This window comes from Lithobates pipiens, unplaced genomic scaffold (genome assembly GCF_037356315.1).
Source record: "Lithobates pipiens isolate NorthernLeopardFrog02 unplaced genomic scaffold, aLitPip1_a1.2 Scaffold_28, whole genome shotgun sequence".
Classification (NCBI taxonomy): domain Eukaryota; kingdom Metazoa; phylum Chordata; class Amphibia; order Anura; family Ranidae; genus Lithobates; species Lithobates pipiens.
The window spans coordinates 182546285-182566922 of NW_027507789.1; the positions used below are offsets into that span (position 1 = coordinate 182546285).

The 20638-nt window shown below is 43.3% G+C and overlaps 1 protein-coding gene across 2 annotated transcripts in view; it reads right to left on the minus strand.

The window, feature by feature from the left end:
* Window positions 1-20638, minus strand: part of ACBD4 (acyl-CoA binding domain containing 4) — a 51640-nt gene that overhangs the window by 21502 nt on the left and 9500 nt on the right. For both annotated transcript variants that reach the window (XM_077460072.1, XM_077460073.1), the window contains exons 2-7: window positions 17028-17164; window positions 15649-15769; window positions 13589-13673; window positions 10701-10821; window positions 5709-5846; window positions 280-380 (exon numbers count right to left, since the gene is read on the minus strand). In XM_077460072.1, the coding sequence (XP_077316198.1) occupies window positions 280-380; window positions 5709-5846; window positions 10701-10821; window positions 13589-13673; window positions 15649-15769; window positions 17028-17109 (648 nt within the window). In that variant the 5' untranslated portion in view covers window positions 17110-17164. The remainder of the gene's footprint in view (window positions 1-279; window positions 381-5708; window positions 5847-10700; window positions 10822-13588; window positions 13674-15648; window positions 15770-17027; window positions 17165-20638) is intronic.

Below are 20638 nucleotides of genomic sequence, written 5' to 3' on the forward strand. Positions count from 1 at the left end.
AAAAAAAACACTCTAGCAATACACACCAAACCGAGCATGTGCAGTCGGACTTCTAGGGCTCTGTACTATCAGCAGATGGATTGAGGACTGTGGAAGAAGGGGAGGTCAGGCTCAAACAACCTTTTTATACCATGCAGGGGATTAACCCCTTTGGTTCCACAGTGAGTATAACAAGCATGCTTTACTGCATATACGGACTGATTTTACGGTTCTGGATCTTTCAGGACCCTGGCTTTGTCATGTGAAGAGAACAGTGGTCATAGTATGGTTTTCCCTCACCTGATCAGGTCCTAGTCTTTCCAGACTATCGGAGAAGCCTTCATTTTCTGACCCCCAGCTTCCCAGTCTCCTGTCACTTGCTTCTGACTGAGCAGCCTCACCTGGAAATGTCACAATAAATAGAAACATCAATATTGCTCTTCCACCATAACCTGAGTTTAGTAAGATCATCTGATCTGTTCCTACCATAAAACTGATCATTTCGACATCAACATCTCCAGGGCTTGTATCTTTTCTTTGGTAAAGTATGCTTATAGCAGGAGTGCTCAACCTGTGGCCTATGAAGGCTTCCGATGTGGCCCATGACCTCTTGCTCTGGCATGGTGGGTCGGCAAGCCCAGATCACGATTAACGAGTTGCCGACCTGCCATCCCAGGGCATCAGAGCTGGTTCTGGCAGCAGAGAAAGCAAGCGGCCACGGAGGGAGCAGGAGCCAATTAACCCCTTGCTTACTGGGCACTAAAACCCCCCCCCCTATCCAGACCAATTTTCAGCTTTCACGCATTTTGAATGACAATTGCGTGGTCATACAACACTGTACCCAAATGACATTTTTATAAATTTTTTTCCCACAAATAGAGCTTTATTTTGGGGGTATTTGATCACCTCTGTGGTTTTTATTTTTTGTTAAAAAAATTTAATAAGACCGAATTAAATTTTTTTTTTTTTTATAATATATACATACATATATATACTGTGTATATATATATATATATATATATATATATATATATATATATATATATATATATTTTTTTTTTTTGTTTCGCAGAAACCCTAGGGAATAAAATGGCGATCGTTTTTCATTTTTCAGATGCGATTTTTTGAGGAAAAAAACACTTTCATGCATAAAAAGGAAACAAAAAACTAGGTAGCCTAATTTTTTATATAATGTGAAAGATGATGTCATGCCGAGTAAATAGATACCTAACATGTCAAGCTTTAAAATTGCACACACTCATGAAATGCCGCCAAAGTTTGGTACTCAAAAATCTCCATAGGCTACACTTTAAAAAATTTTACAGGCTACCAGTTTAGAGTTACAGAGGAGGTATTGCACTATAATTATTTTTCTCGCTTTAACGTTTGCAGCAATACCTCACATGTGATTTCAACACCGCTTACATATGCGGGCATGACCTACGTATGCGTTTGCTTCTGCCTGCGGGGACAGGAGTGCTTTAAAAAAAAATAATAATCATTTTGTATTTATTTAGTTTCTTTTTTTTACACTCTCCCTTAAAATTTATATTTTTTATCACTATTATTCCTATTAGAAGGAATGTAAACATCCCTTGTGATAGGAATATGGCATGACAGGTCCTCTTTATGGAGAGATCTGGGGTCTTTAATCCCCAGATCTTTTCTCTATGCTGTATAGTCTGCGGCCTCTGAGGGTCTGATTTATTCTCCAGCTCCATCCCCTCCCACCGCTTGTAAAACTAATCAAGTGCCTAAACAGCCATTACGATTGGTTTTACATGAGAGGGAATTGCCAGCTGAAAAAAAAACTACATTTGAATGATGCCTGCAGCTGCACTATATGGGAAAAAGTTTGTGGACACCTTGCTATCACACCTATATGACTTGTTGAACATACCATTCCAAAACTATGGGCATTAGCGTGGAATTATTATCCATTTTTTTGTGGCTACAACAGATCCGTATTTCTGGTAAGGCTTTTCACAAGATTTTGGATTGTGTCTGTGGAAACATGGGCCCATTCAGCCAAAAGAGCATTTGTGAGGTCAGATACTGAAGTTGGAGCCCTGGCACGCAATTGGCATTCCAATTCATGTTCCCCAAACTGCTTCCACAAGCCTGGAAGTGTGGAATTGCCTAAAATGTCTTTGGATGCCGTAGCATTAACAGGTCTTTCAATGGAAGCACCTGAAATCTAAAATTTGGAGAAGTGGAGGGGTATCTAGCCATATACAGTGCCTTGCAAAAGTATTCACTCCCTTTGGCTTTTTACCTATTTTGTTACATTATAGCCTTTAGTTTTATTTTTTCCTAATCTGAATTAAATGTGATGGATCAGAACACAATAGTCTAAGTTGGTGAAGTAAAATTAGAAAAATATATACGGTACATAAAACTATTTTTCAGAAATAGAAAAAACTGATAACTGGCATGTGTGTATGTATTCACCACCTTTGTTATGAAGCCCATAAAAAGCTTTGGTGCAACCAATTACCTTCAGAAGTCACATAATTAGTGAAATGATGTCCACCTGTGTGCAATCTAAGTGTCACATGATCTGCCATTACATATACACACCTTTTTGAAAGGCCCCAGAGGCTGCAACACCTAAGAAAGAGGCACTGCTAACCAAACACTGCCATGAAGACCAAGGACCTCCCCAAACAAGTAAGGGACAGTGTTGTTGAGAAGTACAAGTCAGGGTTAGGTTATTAAAAAAATATCCAAATCTTTGATGATCCCTAGGAGCACCAAAAAAATCTATCATAACCAAATGGAAAGAACATGGCACAACAACAAACCTGCCAAGAGATGGCCTCACACCAAAACTCATGGACCAGGCAAGGAGGGCATTAAATCAGAGAGGCAGCACAGAGACCTAAGGTAACCCTGGAGGAGCTGCAGAGTTCCACAGCAGAGACTGGAGTATCTGTACATAGGACGACAATAAGCCGTACGCTCCATAGAGTTGGACTTTATGGCAGAGTGGCCAGAAGAAAGCCATTACTTTCAGCAAAAAAACAAAATGGCACGTTTTGAGTTTGCGAAAAGGCATGTGGGAGACTCCCAAAATATAAGGAGGAAGGTGCTCTGGTCTGATGAGACTAAAATTAAACTTTTTGGCCAATAAAGAAAACGCTGTGTCTGGCGCAAACCCAACACATCACATCACCCAAAGAACACATGGTGGTGGCCGCATCATGCTGTGGGGAGGTTTTTCAGCAGTCAGGACTGGGAAACTGGTCAGAGTTGAGGGAAAGATGGGATGGATGGTGATAAATACAGGGATATTCTTGAGCCAAAGCTCTACCACTCTGTGTGTGATTTGAGGCTAGGACGGAGGTTCATCTTCCAGTAGGACAATGACCCCAAACACACTGCTAAAGCAACACTTGAGTGGTTTAAGGGGAAACATGTCAATGTGTTGGAATGGCCTAGTCAAAGCCCAGACCTCAATCCAATAGAAAATCTGTGGTCAGACTTAAAGATTGCTGTTCACAAGCGCAAACCATCCAACTTGAAGGTGCTGGAGCAGTTTTGCAAGGAGGAATGTGCAAAAATCCCAGTGGTAAGATGTGGCAAGCTCATAGAGACTTATCTAAAGCGACTTGGAGCTGTAATAGGCACAAAAGGTGGATCTACAAAGTATTGACTTTAGGAGGGTGAATAGTTATGCACATTGACTTTTTCTGTTATTTTGTCCTATTTGTTGTTTGCTTCACAATAAAAAAAAATCTTCAATGTTGTGGGCATGTTCTGTAAAGGTTGTGAGGCAACAAAACACGAAAAATGCCAAGGGGGTGAATACTTTTGCAAGGCACTGTAGGTAAGTATGATGATCCACTGCCCACAATCATTTGGATATACAGTATAGTGAAAAATGAATACGTCAGTTAAGAGATTAAATGAAGACCATTTTTGCTGGATATGATAACCCGACTTAGAAATGCCGAGAGGATTTCTGGTATTTTGGCATTTCTGTTTTTTTCTTCCCATGCCTATTAATAAACCAACTGAGTAATGAGATTACAGTATATAACAATGCCTTGTGTGACATTGGTGTGTAAGTTGTTAGCGCCACTAAGACAGAAGGACAAACCAAGAACGCTCTGAGCAGTGCATTTAGAATTTCAATATGAAATAGGTCAAAAATTTGGTTTTAGACGACCCCACCAAAACAAACAGCTCAGAGCTCACAGCCATTGCCTGAGAGCACTGATTGGAAGATGTTTTTCAGGCATGCTCCTGCGACAGAAGCTGGACATTTGGCCGTCTTCTGTCAGACAGGCTGCTGTACAAGTGTCCCAAACGTCAGAGCGGTTTTCTTTGCTGCAACCATGGTTGATGGGGCCAATTGCTTGATCCCCCGATCAAGGCAGACAGTATTGGCCGGGGACTCCCTCCTGCACAGCCATGGTGTTCGCCCGGCGGGGGAAAACACAGCCACTAGCAATAATCACATGTAAAATCCAACAGGCTGGTTGTACCCAAGTTTATCAATCAACTTGGTTACATTCAGCCTGCCCATACATGGTTCGAATTTTGGCAGGTTCCTGCTGAACAGGGTGAGATTCAAACTGTCTATGGCCAGCTTTACTCAGCTCAAAGAGAGCAAATATGTTAGTATTGCTCAAGAATCAGACCTTCAGCCAGATTGTAGGTAAGGTCCTTTCACACGGGGCGGATCAGTTCTGATCCGCCCCGTGGATGTCCGTTTGCTCAGCGGGGATCACTCCGCCGATCCCCGCTGAGCAGGGAGATGACAGGTCTGTCTCCGCACACTGTGCAGGGACGGACCTGTCACAGCGCCGCTCTCCCCTATGGGAGATCGGATGACGACGGACCGCAGTGCCCGTCGTCACCCGATCCGATCCGCAGACGGATGGAAAAATAGCTTTTTCCTCCGTCACACTTTTTCGGATCGGAGCGGGTCGGATGTCAGCGGACATGTCACCGCTGACATCCGACGCTCCATAGAGCTCTATGGAGCACCCGTTCAGGTCCGCCTGAAAAACTGACAGGCGGGCCTGAACGGGACGTTAGTGTGAAAGGGGCCTTAGGCTTGAGCACAAAACATGCCAGAGTCCATCCTCAAGCCAGTACTCTAGAGCACTCTAGTGGGAAACACTAAGCTGGTGTGTTTTGGAGATCCACGTCTTCTGCAAAGATGTCGTTTAGAAAAATGTTGTACAATATGAGTACAGGCAAGAAAGAACCCTGGAACATCCATGCCCATGCCGACTGTCCCCTCCACTGACCATTTGGAGGATTTACATGAGATTTGGGTGTCCTATTTTTTCCCATTTTCAGTATTAATAGATTTTAATAAGATACATATATCCATATTAGCCACTGTAACCTTGGGCACATGATTACAGCATCCATAAGGCTGCATTCACACCTGAGCGTATCGTTTTCAGGTGAAAAGTCACATAATTTTACCGTGATTTTGCCACGATTTTGTACAGATCAAAAGGGCACCAATGTAAAAAGCAGAAAAACGCCTGCAATCTGCCTAAAAAGAAGCTCTTTTGAGGTTTAGGCATTTTAGTTCAGGTGACAGAACGCTCAAATGTGAACAGGGGCCATTTAACTAAATGTGATTTTTCTTGCTGTGCGTTTTATAACTTTTGAGATGAGCGTTTTACTAGCTGAAAACGCTCAGGTGTGCATGCAGCCTTAGAGTAAACAGCAATTACAGACTAGAATGTGGATAGCACACAGACCTACAGGGTCTCTGCGTTCCTCCTCTTTCCCTAGACCTCGGTGAGCACCCAATTCTGTTTGCATTGGTTTGGATCCATATTGCTCTTCTCCTTCCTCTTTTAATGCCTGGTACTTGTCATCTTCAAAAGTCTCCTCTTCTGCAACATAAAACAAAGGAATGCTTAGCAGCCTCCCAGTAGTTGAATTGTGAATTGCTCTCCTAGAAGAGTTGTCTATGTCTGGCACAGATGAAAAAAGACAAACCATCATTGCATACCCAGAATAAATATTTTAGGTTCGGAGTAAGCTTTAACAAGTTAAATGGGGGGGGGGGGGGGATCTGCTGCCTGTGCCAGAACTCTATGCGTTTTCACTGCTGGAGTCCCCAAAATATACAGTAAGTTCCTAGGCTTTTCCAATCATGGATGCCCACCTATAATGATCAACTCTGAATGGGTGTGGCTTAAAGGGATCAGTAGCAGACACTTGGCTTGCTATTTTCATATGCGTTTCCTAAAATATATGGAATTACCACTGAACCAATTACCAAGACATTATTAAGGCAGTCATGCACATTGACGCAAACATATCAATGTGTCAACACTCCCCATACTGGCAAAGTACAGATACCTTATGACAGTGATGGTGAACCTTGGCACCCCAGATGTTTTGGAACTACATTTCCCATGATGCTCATGCACTCTGCAGTGTAGTTGAGCGTCATGGGAAATGTAGTTCCAAAACATCTGGGCTGCCAAGGTTCGCCATCACTGCTTTATGACGATACATTGTTTTTCGGCAAAGAGACCCCAGTGTTAGGTAGTTGTCCATGCGGTTGTTTTGACCACAAAACAACTGTAAAAAAAAAAAAAATGACCACCTCTACACCCTCTTAACAATAGGTCCACTTTTGCTGTGAAAAATCCCCCAATGAGGGCCCTTGTGTCAGGGATCCTTCTTGGAAGCTGCATGTCTCCGGAGCTGGGGCCCTGACACAAGGAGATCGTTCTCCTTGGTCCACATATTAACTACCTGTGGGAGCTCCTTCAACCTTGGATTTACCACCGTGACTCCACTAACAAAGTTGAGGGTCGACAGGCTCTGGTGAGCGGGGTCACAAGAGGGGATTTTGTGCTCTTCCACAGATTGTGGTCTCTGAACATTTCATTTCAATCTCGATTTCTTAGTTGCCGTTGGAAGCACTTGGCACTTTACTTATATATTTTCACTGTATTATTTATCACTGGTTATTTGTTTTATTGCACTTTATTATGTATACACACTTAGCACGTTATCTATAAGCGCTGTTGAGACGCTTTATATATATATATATATATATATATATATATTTATTAAGGTTCAGTACCTTTGCAACAGCTGCTGTGGCCTTTATGAATTTCAAATTTAGTATGATATTTTTCCATTGGAGCGAGTTTTAGTTTTTTTTTAAACCTTAAATTTGTGCACGTCCGTGAAAAAGGGACATAAGGGGTATAAGTACCCTATATTTTCCATGGACGACACTTTAAAAGCCCCCTCAGTTTAGCAATATGGAGGAGGTCTGGTGCTAGAAATATATGTAACGTGTATTGCAATCATTGTATTCATGCGTAGGTGCTGCTGATGCAATGGTTTACGTTTGTCAGTGCGTACAGTACAGACCAAAAGTTTGGACACACCTTCTCATTCAAAGAGTTTTCTTTATTTTCATGACTATAAAAATTGTAGATTCACACTGAAGGCATCAAAACTATGAATTAACACACGTCCAATTATATACTGAACAAAAAAGTGTGTAACAACTGAAAATATGTCTTATATTCTAAGTTCTTCAAAGTAGCCACCTTTTGCTTTGATTACTGCTCCGCACACTCTTGGCATTCTGTTGATGAGCTTCAAGAGGTACTCACCCGAAATGGTTTTCACTTCATAGGTGTGCCCTGTCAGGTTTAATAAGTGGGATTTCAAGCCTTATAAATGGGGGTTGGGACCATCAGTTGTGTTGTGCAGGAGGTGGATACAGTACACAGCTGATAGTCCTACTGAATAGACTGTTAGACTTTGTATTATGGCAAGAAAAAAGCAGCTAAGTAAAGAAAAACGAGTGGCCATCGTTACTTTAAGAAATGAAGGTCAGTCAGTCCGAACAATTGGGAAAACTTTGAAAGTGTCCCCAAGTGCAGTGGCAAAAACCATCAAGCACTACAAAGAAACTGGCTCACATGACGACCGCCCCAGGAAAGGAAGACCAAGAGTCACCTCTGCTGCGGACGATAAGTTCATCCGAGTCACCAGCCTCAGAAATCGCAGGTTAACAGCAGCTCAGATTGGTGAACAGGTCAATGCCACACAGAGTTCTAGCAGCAGACACATCTCTAGAACAACTGTTAAGAGGAGACTGTGTGAATCAGGCCTTCATGGTAAAATAGCTGCTAGGAAACCACTGCTGAGGAAAGGCAACAAGCAGAAGAGACTTGTTTGGGCTAAAGAACACAAGGAATGGACATTAGACCAGTGGAAATCTGTGCTTTGGTCTGATGAGTACAAGTTTGAGATCTTTGGTTCCAACCACCGTGTCCTTGTGAGACACAGAAGAGGTGAACGGATGGACTCTACATGCCTGGTTCCCACTGTGAAGCATGGAGGAGGTGTTCATAGTTTGATGCCTTCAGTGTGAATCTACAATTTTCATAGTCATGAAAATAAAGAAAACTCTTTGAATGAGAAGGTGTGTCCAAACTTTTGGTCTGTACTGTATATGTGGGGGGTAGCGGGCCTCATAAATTTTTTTATGTGCTTGGGTGTAACTTACATTTTTTACAATAAAAAAAATAAAAAATAAAAAATGAAATTAAATAAAAAATGTTGTTATCATCACATACGGGACAGGTCCTCTTTAATGGGACATCCAGGGTTTAAAAGGCCTCAGATGTCTCCCCTGTGCTCCATTGAATGTAATGCAATGCAGATTGCATTGCAATACAGTGAGGGAAAAAAGTATTTAAACCTCTGCTGATTTTGTACGTTTGCCCACTGACAAAGAAATGATCAGTCTATAATTTTAATGGTAGGTTTATTTTAACAGTGAGAAACAGAATAACAACAAAAATATCTAGAAAAACGCATTTCAAAAAAGTTATAAATTGATTTGCAGTTTAATGAGTGAAATAAGCATTTGATCCCCTATCAATCAGCAATCATTTCGTGCTCCCAGATGTCTTCTATACAGGTAATGAGCTGAGATTAGGAGCACTCTTAAAGGGAGTGCTCCTAATCTCAGCTTCTCACTTGTATAAAATAAACCTGTCCACAGAAGTAATCAATCAAATTCCAATCTCTCCACCATGGCCAAGACCAAAGAGCTGTCCAAGGATGTCAGGAACAAGATTGTAGACCTACACAAGGCTTAAATGGGCTACAAGACCATCGCCCAGCAGCTTGAGAAGAGGGTGACAACAGTTGGTGCGATTTTTTGGAAATGGAAAAAACACAAAATAACTGTCAATCTCTCTCAGTCTGGGCCTCCATGCAAGATCTCACCTCATGGAGTTTCAATGACCATGAGGACGGTAAGGAATCAGCCCAGAACTACACAGAATAATCTTGTCAATTATCTCAAGGCAGCTGGGACCATAGTTACGAAGAAAACAATTGGTAACACACTACACCATGAAGGACTGAAATCCTGCATAGCCCACAAGGTCCCACTGCTCATGAAAGCACATGTACAGGCCCTTCTGAAGTTTTCTAATGAACACCTGAATGATTCAGAGGAAACCTGGGTGAAAGTGTTGTGGTCAGATGAGGCCAAATTGAAGCTCTTTGGCATCAACTCAACTGGCTGTGTTTGGAGGAGGAGGAATGCTGCCTATGACCCCAAGAACACCATCCCCACCATAAAACATGGAGGTGAAACATTATGCTTGGGGGGGGGGTTCTGCTAAGGAGACAGGACAACTTCACCACATCAGAGGGATGGTGGATGGGGCCATGTACCATCAAATCTTGGATGAGAACCTCCTTCCATCAGCCAGGGCATTGAAAATGGGTTGTGGATGGGTATTCCGGCATTACAATGACCTAAAACACATGGCCAAGGCAACAAAGGAGTGGCTCAAGAAGAAGCACATTAAGGTTGTGGCATGGCCTAGCCAGCCTCCAGACCTTAATCCCATAGAAAATATGTGGAGAAAGCTGAAGGTTCGAGTTACCAAACATCAGCCTTGAAACCTTAATGACTTGGAGAGGAACTGCACAGAGGAAAAAAAATTCTCCTGAGATGTGTGCAAACCTGGTGGCCAACTACAAGAAACGTCTGACCTCTGATTGCCAACAAGGGTTTTGCCACCAAGTACTAAGTCATGTTGCGAAGGGGTCAAATAGTTCAAAATGAAAATCAATTTATAATTTTTTTTAAATGCTTTTTCTGGATATTTTTGTTGTTAATCTGTCTCTCACTGTTAAAATAAGCCTACCATTAAAATTATAAACAGATCATTTCTTTGTCCGTGAGCAAATGTACAAAATCAGCAAGGGGTCGAATACTTTTTTCCTCACTGTACATTCTTTCCCGGGTATGCTGGCTGGGGACACTCACAAGCAGACCTATAAGTGACGTCAAACAAGCGATTTTCGGGTCAGCAACAAGTTTGGCAACAACTTCTACCCAGCGGCACCTGCTATGTTGGTCCTGGGTCCGCAGATGAGCAAACAGAGCCCAGGATACATGGCAGGCACGTGTGGAGGAGGGATGCGCCATTACTTGGGGTGTGCGGAAGCCCAAATGCTTCCATCTGGCAGGCAGGAGTCTGCTTGTCAGATTATACACAATCCCGGTGGCCCCCCCCCCCCCCCCCCCCGGCCCCCCGCTGTCAGCTGCCCTATAGAGAGCTGTGTGTGCTTATTCTGCAGGGGGTTGCTTACAACTAAGGGAATTATTGGACTTTAGCACAGTTGCATTGCTTACTGGAGGATACAAGATTGTGTAGATAGCGTTAAGGAGGATCACTCACCAGTGATAGTCTTGAAAAAGGAATCTGGAGGGCGAGGCATATCTGGAATAACTTCATACAAGGGACGAAAAGGCTCAAACAGCTCAGGTGATGTATTGTCCAGAGGGACTGTGTCGATAATCTGAAATAAAAGATAGTAATGACTTACATGTTCAGTGTTAAAGGGAAACTCCACCTTGTATGTTCCCCCCACCACCTGGCCCTTTTTTAGTGAAAATAACTTTATATCTATATTATATATATATATATATATACACACACACACACACACACACACACACACACACACATCATAAACTCTGTAGTATTTATAGAAGCCATGTGAAGTCATAGGTCATTCTTCTTCTCTGGGGTGACGTTGAGCAGTCCTTACTTCTGAACAGAGCAATGCCAATGTAATGATGTGCGAGTGACTCCCTTTACCAAGAGTGCAATGAGCTCAAGCCAGCGTGATGCTGCACCCCAAGGGGTATGTGCCAATGACAACAATGGGCTCACAGGCAGTGGGCTGCATGATGCCAAAAATAATTCAACCTGGAGGAGGGCTGGCGCTGGATTGCAAATCTTTGAGCTTGTGGGGGACAGTGCTGAAGAGAAGCTGAATATTGCAGCAAAAGCTTATATCATTTTATTATTATTATTTTTATACAGTATTTATATAGCGCCAACAGTTTTCGCAGCGTTTTGGAGGTCTGGGCTGCTTATTTTTTTTAACTTTATAAAGGTGGAGTGGAGCTTTAAGCATGAGATGGGTATCTGAGATAACAGTGTAGCGGTCATAACCCGTTGCAGGGCGGCCTTGACTTAATGGGCTTACCGATTACCTTCTTCTGCCCTGCGCTTCCGCGTCTAGGGGTTCCCAGGGTTGATACCCAACGACTTGTACACCGACACAGATAAAGTCCTTTCAAAAGGTTTTATTTTGCAGTAGAACTTTCACAAACAGTCTCTTAGGGAACAATGGGCACGGGTGAAGAACTCAGGTACCTTGAACTGCAGCTTTAATAAAGTCTCTATTTCCACCCAGAGAGTAGCCACTCGCAGCTGGGTACTTCAAAGCTGAACAGACCTCTAGCCAGAAGTCATGGCAGTCCGCATGTTGACTCAAACTTGAACAATCAACTGAAGATAAACAGGAATCTTTTTCCAACCGTACCTGGAACGTTTCCCGCTTCCTTTGAGGTACTGGAAAAGTGTGGACTTCTTCAATGTCCTTCCCAACTCAGTAACCAGGCACTTCTCAGGATGCCACTTGTCGGCCCTCCTCTGAAGAGTCCTCCCCCGGTCACTTCCACGAGCTGTGGAGCCCCTCCAAGCCGAGAGCACACCCGAACACTCGGAATCCTCCCTCAGTTATAGCGCCTCGGACCGGCAGGATCCCTACCCCAGACCAGTCGGGTCTAACAGGGGCCACTGACAGGAACATGCTGCGGGATGTCAAACACCCCACGACCGGGACCCTTCACGGGGCTACCCCGGTCCTGGAACCAGAACAGACCACACAGGTCTCTCGAACAACTCCGGAACCCCGAACACGTGACCCACACCTGCTTAAGTACCCCCTCCCAGACTCCCCAGCGGGTCCGGCACTCCCGCTGATTGGCTCCAAGTGGGCCATACCCAAACATCCAACCAAGCCTGGTTCTCGCCCATCATGTGCACCTCACCGTTCACATGACTAGGCAGAACATCAATCATGGCCTGGCCAGACTGGTGTTAAGTCTTACCTACACAATTATTTGGTCCCAAATGTCATCCGCTACAACAGTAACAATTCTGATTACTACTATTTATTCAGTTATAGGTGTATATTGATATCTGAATACTTTTATTGCATAGTCACATAGTCAAGGTTGAAAATAATACTTATCTAAAGGAAGGCTAAAAATATAGGTCAGGCTGATTTTTGTGGCATTTAAAGAGAATCCTAGATGGCGTCACAAATGGAACAATATTTGTTAACTTAAAGTGGTTGTAAACCCTTCTATATACCCAGTGGAGCTTCGATGAGGCTTTGGTGGAGCTTCGATGAGGCTTTGGTGGAGGTTCAGTGGGGCTTCAAGCGAGCTTTGCCATAGACACCACTAAAGCTACATGGGGTATCATTTTTGAAGCGAAGCAAAGCAAGGTGTAAGCATTTTATTTAGTGACAGGAGCTTTGACTAGCATTCAGAGAGCTTTAACAAAGCCTTTCAGAAGCCATGTTTTGAAGCAAGTGTAAACTACCCGTTAATGTGTGTTAAAGCTGAAGCAAATGAGTCCTTAAGCCGTGTGCACATGACTGGACTTTTCGACAGCAAAGTTCCGACGGAACAAATCCGTTGCATAATTCGATTGCGTGTGGGCTTCATCTGACCTTTTCTGTCGAAAAATCTGACGGACTTTAGAAATAGAACATGTTTAAAATCTTTCCGCCGGAACCAGTTCCATAAAAACGCTCGTCTGTATGCTGGTCCGACGGACCAAAAACGATGCAAGAGCAGCTATTGGCTACTGGCTATTGAACTTCCTTTTTCTAGTCCCGTCGTACGTCATCGCGTTAAACGATCAGACTTTGGTGTGATCGTGTGTAGGCAAGTCCGTTTCAGCGGGGCTCTGTTGAAAAATCAGTCAGCGTTCATTCTGGTGGAAAGTCCGGTCGTGTGTACGCGGCATAAGTCGTCTGACAAGTCGCCCCAGTGTGAACCGACACTTAGGGTGAAGGCCCTCATAAGTACACGTTAGTCCACCAATTAATAAAAATTTAATTTTGGATGAACTGACCCCTAAAGATTTTTATTTGAGGTCCCAACTGACATGAGAATGGCACTGCCCCAAACAATCACACCACCATGTCTCAAAACACCTTTCTGTTCTATTGTAATGAAATTAGCAGGTATGTGTATTACCTTTTGGGCTACTTTCTTCATTTCTCTGATATAAGCACACATGGCATCTTCCTGGCTTATCTGACCCAGCTTGCTCCAGGCATCCCTGCAAACATCAATTAAGGATATGTAATAAGACTGCTGTTATAAAATCCATACACTCACCTTCATTTTCATGCCCCGCTATCAAAGATCTATGATAATTAGAAATGCCATAAAAAAAGCTGATTGCACCCAGGGTCAAGGTTAAAGAGTTTACTAAGCCAAACGTCTGCTTTGCCCTGCATGTCATCAGGGACAGCAGTGCTCCTGGCAATGTGGGGTGCTGGTGTCATGTACCATTTATTTTCCTTTGTGTGTGAAAGGACCTCATGGAAGGCTTGCATGGCAGTTTTGAAAAGTCAAGAACTTAGTGCACTGTACACCTAGCACTCACTTGTAGTAATCCTAATGGTGGGCAACATGTGATTTACTATAGTTAGGCTGATCGGTTTCATGTGAAGTGTTTATTTTATGACAGGTACACTTTACACGTACCTACGATCTTGTGGAGAAAAGTTAATTGGCAATTAAAAGTTGAACTCTGCACAAAACTTCCAGCGACCAAATAATATAAATGGACCATAAAATCACTGGTTACAGTTTCTTTTTTTTATTGCAAAATAAATATATATACACATTTTCACACACACATTGTCAAAAGTATTTAATGGCATCCCAGTCTTAGTCCGTAGGGTTCAATATTGAGTTGGCCCACCCTTTGCAGCTATAACAGCTTCAACTCTTCTGGGAAGGCTGTCGGATGAGAAGACCTGGCTCGCAGTCTCCGCTCTAATTAATTCCAAAGACGTTCTATCTGGTTGAGATCTGGACTCTATGTAAGCCAGCCAAGTTCCTCCACCCCAACTTGCTCATTCGTGTCTTTATGGACCTTGCTTTGTGCACTGGTGCGCAGTCATGTTGAAACAGGAAGGGGCCACCCCCAAATTGTTCCCACAAAGTTGGGGGCATGAAATTGTCCAAAATGTCTTGGTATGCTGACGTCTTAAAAGTCCCCTTCACTGGAACTAAGGGGCCAAGCCCAACCCCTGAAAAACAACTCCACAGCATAATCCCCCCTCCACCAAACGATTTGGACCAGTGCACAAAGCATGGGATGAATTAGAGCAGAGACTACAAGCCAGGCCTTTTCGTCTAACATCATTGCCTGACCTCACAAATGTGCTTCTGGAAGAATGGTCAAAAATTCCCATAGACATTCCTAAACCTTGTAGACAGCCTTCCCAGAAGGGTTGAAGCTGTTATAGCTGCAAAAAGTGGGCCAACTCATTATTGAGAGGAAAAGTTTGGGACTTTGTGTGAAGCATGCAACCCGGGTTGCATGCTTCACACAAAGTCCAAAACTTGTCCTCTCATTGTCTAGTAATTGGGGATGGAAGCACTGGACTTGAGATGCCCTGTGCTTCATACAAAGTCCCAACCTTTGTTTTTAACTTTTCTTCACCAACTCATTTTTGAACCCTATAGATGAAGACTGGGGTGCCATTAAAGTTCATATTTGTAAAGCCAAGCGTCCCAATACTTTTGACAATATAATATATATATAATTTTTTTTGTGTGTGATTAGAGCTTGTATATACAGAGTCTACTAGGGCTCATTCAGAAACAAGGAGAGGACTATACAGCCTAAATACTGACTTTTTCCGTACCTGGAAGTCACATGTGTTGCATAGAGCCACAGTGTAAGATGAATAATCCTGCACACGGTCCTAAGTTCTAACATACAAACTTTCATTTTCCATCAGCAAACTGTACACACAAGAAAGGTGTTAACGCGTTTCAGCTGCATGCAGCTTCAGATATAACAGACTGTCTCCGTCCAGGGGTGTACATCCATACCTGATTACCTGTACAAATGTATACGTTTGGATCTGCATTTCCAGCGTACGCTCACATCCTGTTATTGATTTGTACAGGTACAGATATACAACACCTGAGACTTATATGGCATCTGCTAAGCTGTTGCCATAAACAACATAGCTGCCTTCCCCGCTGTATTAACTGTACAGCAGCGATCGTACCACTTATATCTTCCAATGGGATCCCAGAAACCAGGGCGGCCGATATTGCAGGGTCCAACCGTGGCTTGCTTGTAGTAGCTGTAAAAGAGAAGCATCTCCTCATAGGAAGGGCGATAGGAGCCTAGAGCAAGAGAGAATAAAAAGGGTCTGATTGCTTTATAACCAAAAGCTTCACATCTACTGTATATTAGCTTGTCCCATTCCCATGCCTATTAGATTGTAAGCTCTTATGGCCAGGGCCCTCCTAACCTCTTGTATCATAATTCTACTTTCTCCCTTATATTATAAAGCGCTGCATAAACTGTTCTATATAAATCCTGTATAATTCCAAGAAAACCCAGAGGCGTAACTCGAACCTTCAGGGCCCAGTGCATGAAACCATAATGGGCCCCTCACAGTGGCAGAACGCCAGGGCCATGACGCGTTTACTGGTCTCTTCACTGCACTCCATCTTGAAGGCATCCACCACAGCAGCCGGCGGGAGAAGCCTGATCACAGCAAGAGGTGAATAGGATGGGTTGCGGGGCGAAATGTAGAGGAACTGATCCCCTCTGTTTCTGCCTGCAGCCCTTGAAAGGTGGATTGGTTCCTTTATATGCTGCCCCCACTGCCCCTCCTATCCCAGTGTTCAGGGGGCCACAGGGGCCCCCTGAAGCATGGTCCTGGGTCGACCCCTGCATGTATGCCCCATATAAAACCATAGACATTAATAAGTTGTTGTAGCCCTCTGTGTTCCAGTCTTCTGGGAAGGCTTTCTGCAGGATTCTGGAGTGTGAATGTGGGAATCTGTGTCCATTCAGCCAAAAAGAGCATTTGTGAGGTGATATACAGCTTTTGGATGACAAGACATGGCGTGTAGTTTGCGTTCCAGGTAATGCCAAAAAGGTTGAGGTCAGGGCTCTGTGCAGGCCACATGAGTACCTCCACACCAAACCCATCAAACTGTGTCTTAATAGAGCTGGCTTTGTGCACCTAAAATCAAGAATTAAGATGGTTCTATGGCTTTCTCACACTGCTTAAAAAAGGGCTTTTATAGCTGTGCCCATGTTTGATTCACCTTCACTTCCTGTGCCAGTGACCAAACAGGAAGGGAGAGGAAATAATCTCAACCGGGACACTGACAGCAAATAAAAAAAACAATTCCGGGCATCATTAAAGCCCCTACCAAAGTGTTAAGGGGCAAGTAAGGCAAGTACCCGCTCCCATCCTCCACCACAAATCCTGGAGACCTTATATACCCAGGGAGGGTCTCTCAAACCCTTCTCCACTCCACTCGGAATAAACAAATCTATTCTCATTGGATATGCTCTGTCTCTTGATATTAGATAAGAGATTGCATGTAATATTTATTATTACAGAACTAGGAAGGTTATACATACCACTTTTTGGTAAGCTCTGAATAACTGACACCGCAGCATTGAACTGTCTCCGGTATCCACTCTCATCTTGATCTGTCCCCATATGTCCGGAATACGACCCCGCAGTCTCAAAGGTGGCGTGAAAACCCCCGTGCTTTCTGTAGAGGACAAAAGTACTGCCAGTTATTGCTGAAACGCTCTATCCTGATAAAAGGTGACCTCTGATCTGCTGGTATTTACTTGGATAGAACGCGATTACCAGTAGAAATAGTTATGCTGTAATCTCAGGCACATTCTACTAATTTTGAAGAAGTACTGTGGTTATACTGGGACTTGTGGTTCATCAATAGCTGCAGGTTGGCCAAACAAGGCCTGGAGGAACATGATAAGGAGATGGCGGATATCCAATGTGACCTGATGGCAGTGACATATTTGATGGACTAAGTGACCTAGACATTGACACTAATATGACTGGGTGAAATTTATACAAGTTGACACTATGAATGTCATTTACAATGTCAAGTACTGTAAAAAAATATGTTTGTGTCTGCTTTGCAGTGGTGGTTCTAGACTTGCTGTGCAACCAGATCCCTTTTGGCCCTCATCGTGAGCATGCCCTTCGGTCATGGTGCCACCTGCTTAGACTACACCTCTGCTCGGAGCTCCCAGGGCAGATACGATGCACTCATTTCCACTTAATAAGCAGGATTTAATTAGGTCCCATTTGCTACCTGGCAGGGCTGAGTGCAGGGGAATAATTTGCTTTATGTACTTACAGTTGGCTGTGTTTGCAAGTACAGGTGCCCATAAAATCTCTACTCCTTGCCACATCTCACTATTGTTTCATCCCCTACAAATGAAAATCAGAGCATGCAGAACCTTGTATTCCTTATACATGATCCGTAAAATTGTAGAAGACAAAACATGTGTATGACAGCCAGGCAATTGGCATTCTCAGAATGAGGTTAGTAGTCACAACACCATGTTTTCCTCATGACTGGTTTACTTTAACCGAGCTCCAGGTAGATGCAAAAAAATAAAAAATCTATGAATGCAGGTATTTGTCAACTAAAAGTAGTTACATGCATTATTAACTGCAACTATAATAAAAGCCTGACTGAGTGTATCAGCTTCTTGAATCCCCTGTACAGAATAATTCAAACTGAGAAAGAAAGAGGCAAATACTCTTAACCAATCACGTGTGCTGCTGGAAAAGACAGGTGTACTCTGCTCGGGAGACCGTAATCCAGCAGCCCAGGACTCTCTCCTCACTGGCTACCAGTGAATCAGTGAGCAGAGAGAGGGGCGGGGCAGAGACACGGCTCCGTGTCTGATTGGACACACAGCTGTGGCTCAGGTGCCCTCATAGCAAGCTGCTTGCTGATGGGGCACTCAGTAGGAGGGAGGGGCCAGGAGCGCTAAACAGGGACCCAAGAAGAGGAGGATCGGGTCTGCTCTGTACTCTGAACTGCAGAGAAGGTAATTATAACATGTTATTTTTAAGGGAAAAAAAGAGACTTTAGTATTACTTTAAACTTGTTTAAGTTGCCAGAAAAGTCTTGGTCTTCAAGTGGATACATTTTTTTTTGATGCTCAAATAATCTCTATTCTCAGCTGCATAAGGAGCTCAGAGAGCAGGGGGAGAAGAAACAGCAGTACACTGATTTTCCAAGTGAATGGCTGGGGGGGGCGGTGTCAGGACAAAGTCGATAATTGGATAAAAACAGCCACAGTGTGCTCTCCTGCTTAGCATGGTCAGTTTTTAATAGTAAACCAGGGACTGGCAGGAACACCAGGGATTCACACAAACGGAGAAATACAGAACAGATACTTTTTTATACAAGTACATGTTACAGCAGGCACATATCAGGAATATGAAATGCTGGGGTAACATTCTTTATAGGGATTAAAACAGGCAGGGAGGAGGCAATACAACGCAAATGCTTTTTGAAGAGCAATCTATAAGCAGATCATTCTTCAAAAAGCAAAGCAAGTGTAAAAGAGGCCTTACTTTGTCACATCCTCTGAAATTCCCGGTTGCCCCAGTAGCCATCTTGTTTCCTATGTTTCCCCATTCCCTGCCCTTCAAGCCTGGGATCGTTATGCTTAGATTCATATTACAGTCGCCAACACAGAATGCCCTATGCACTGCTATGTTGGTTATGAGCCTGGATAATTCTGTTTTATACATGGTTAACCTGATGGCACCATGTACCTGACTAGTCACCTCTGCTTAGTTACACTAAATGATTGTACAAGATTGAAAAGAAAACCTGGTATATGCTGGACTTTCCAGAAGTGTCCTGTCCGCTGCACCGAAAAACGCACACGGCTATAAACAGATGTCAGAGGGTGATCAATAAAAATAAAACTGACCACTCCTATTGCTGTTCAATATTAAACTTTTAAAGAAAGTCGGAAAGAATCTAAAGAATGTCATTCTAAAATCTCAGATGCTTAAATTCTTCATCATTAGGTGGGATCTGGTCCGCATGTTACAACAGCTTGCTCTGCAGAAACAGCACATGAGAACATGATACCATACAGCTCTGCAAACCCCGTACGGATGCTACCACTATGGGCGAAAAATGCTCCTTACAAATGCGTCTTACAGCCAGTGCTGCTGCTACTTGTTGTACAATCCTGCGTCATTAACGTGGACCTGTCATCAGATAGATTTTTTCATACATAAATACACTGGCTGGTGTGAACAATACACATGGGCAGTATAGAGCTGCATATCTTCCGTGGAAATCTGAAGTGTAAAAAACACAATTTTTTAGGGCTGTTACTGATAAAAAAATTCATCTTCGATTAATCTTTTTTTTTAAATTGATTAATCGATAATTTCGATTAATTATAACACACATACAGATCCAACTACTTTTAGCTGATCTCCTTGCATTGCAACTCTGTATTAGTCAGTGGTAAATGTGGTATACACTATATATACAATCACCCGACACTAGTTAGTTTCCACAATCCATGACTTAAAGAGGAAGTAAAGGCACTTAAAAAAAAAAAAAAAAATGCAACCTGCAAGGCAAAGGCATAATGAGCTAGTATGCATAGCATACTATCTCATTATGAATAACTTACCTGAGAATGAAGCCCGCAAAGTGGTCCTCCGTCTTCATGTTCGCCACTGCCATGTATCCCGGAGTGACTTCGGGGTCTCGCTGCTCCGACGCTGTGATTCGCCGGAGCCGCAATTACGTCACTCCCGCGCATGCGTACGGGAGCCGACACAAACGGCATATCGCCACGATCTGCGGCCTGCCCAGTGTGCCTGCGTGCCGTAGACAGCGGTGGCCGTCTTTTTGTAAATATCTCCTAAACCGTATAGGCCTTACTCTAGGCTTACCTGTAGGCCAAAGTGGTTTGTAAGGGTTTACAACCACTTTAACTTCACAGGTCACACAAATATGTTTTAAATTCAAACTGTAGCACTGATGTAAGTAATTTTCTTTCCACAGTAGCGTGACAATCCCTCCACCTCCGGTCTAACTAATCACTCTCACCTTATGGCATGGACCCCTGTGCAAACAGGTGGTCATGCAAGCGAGTATCAAAAGGGTTAACACGGACCATAAACTTCTCTCAGTCTCCTTAGTTCTCAGCAAGGACGCCAG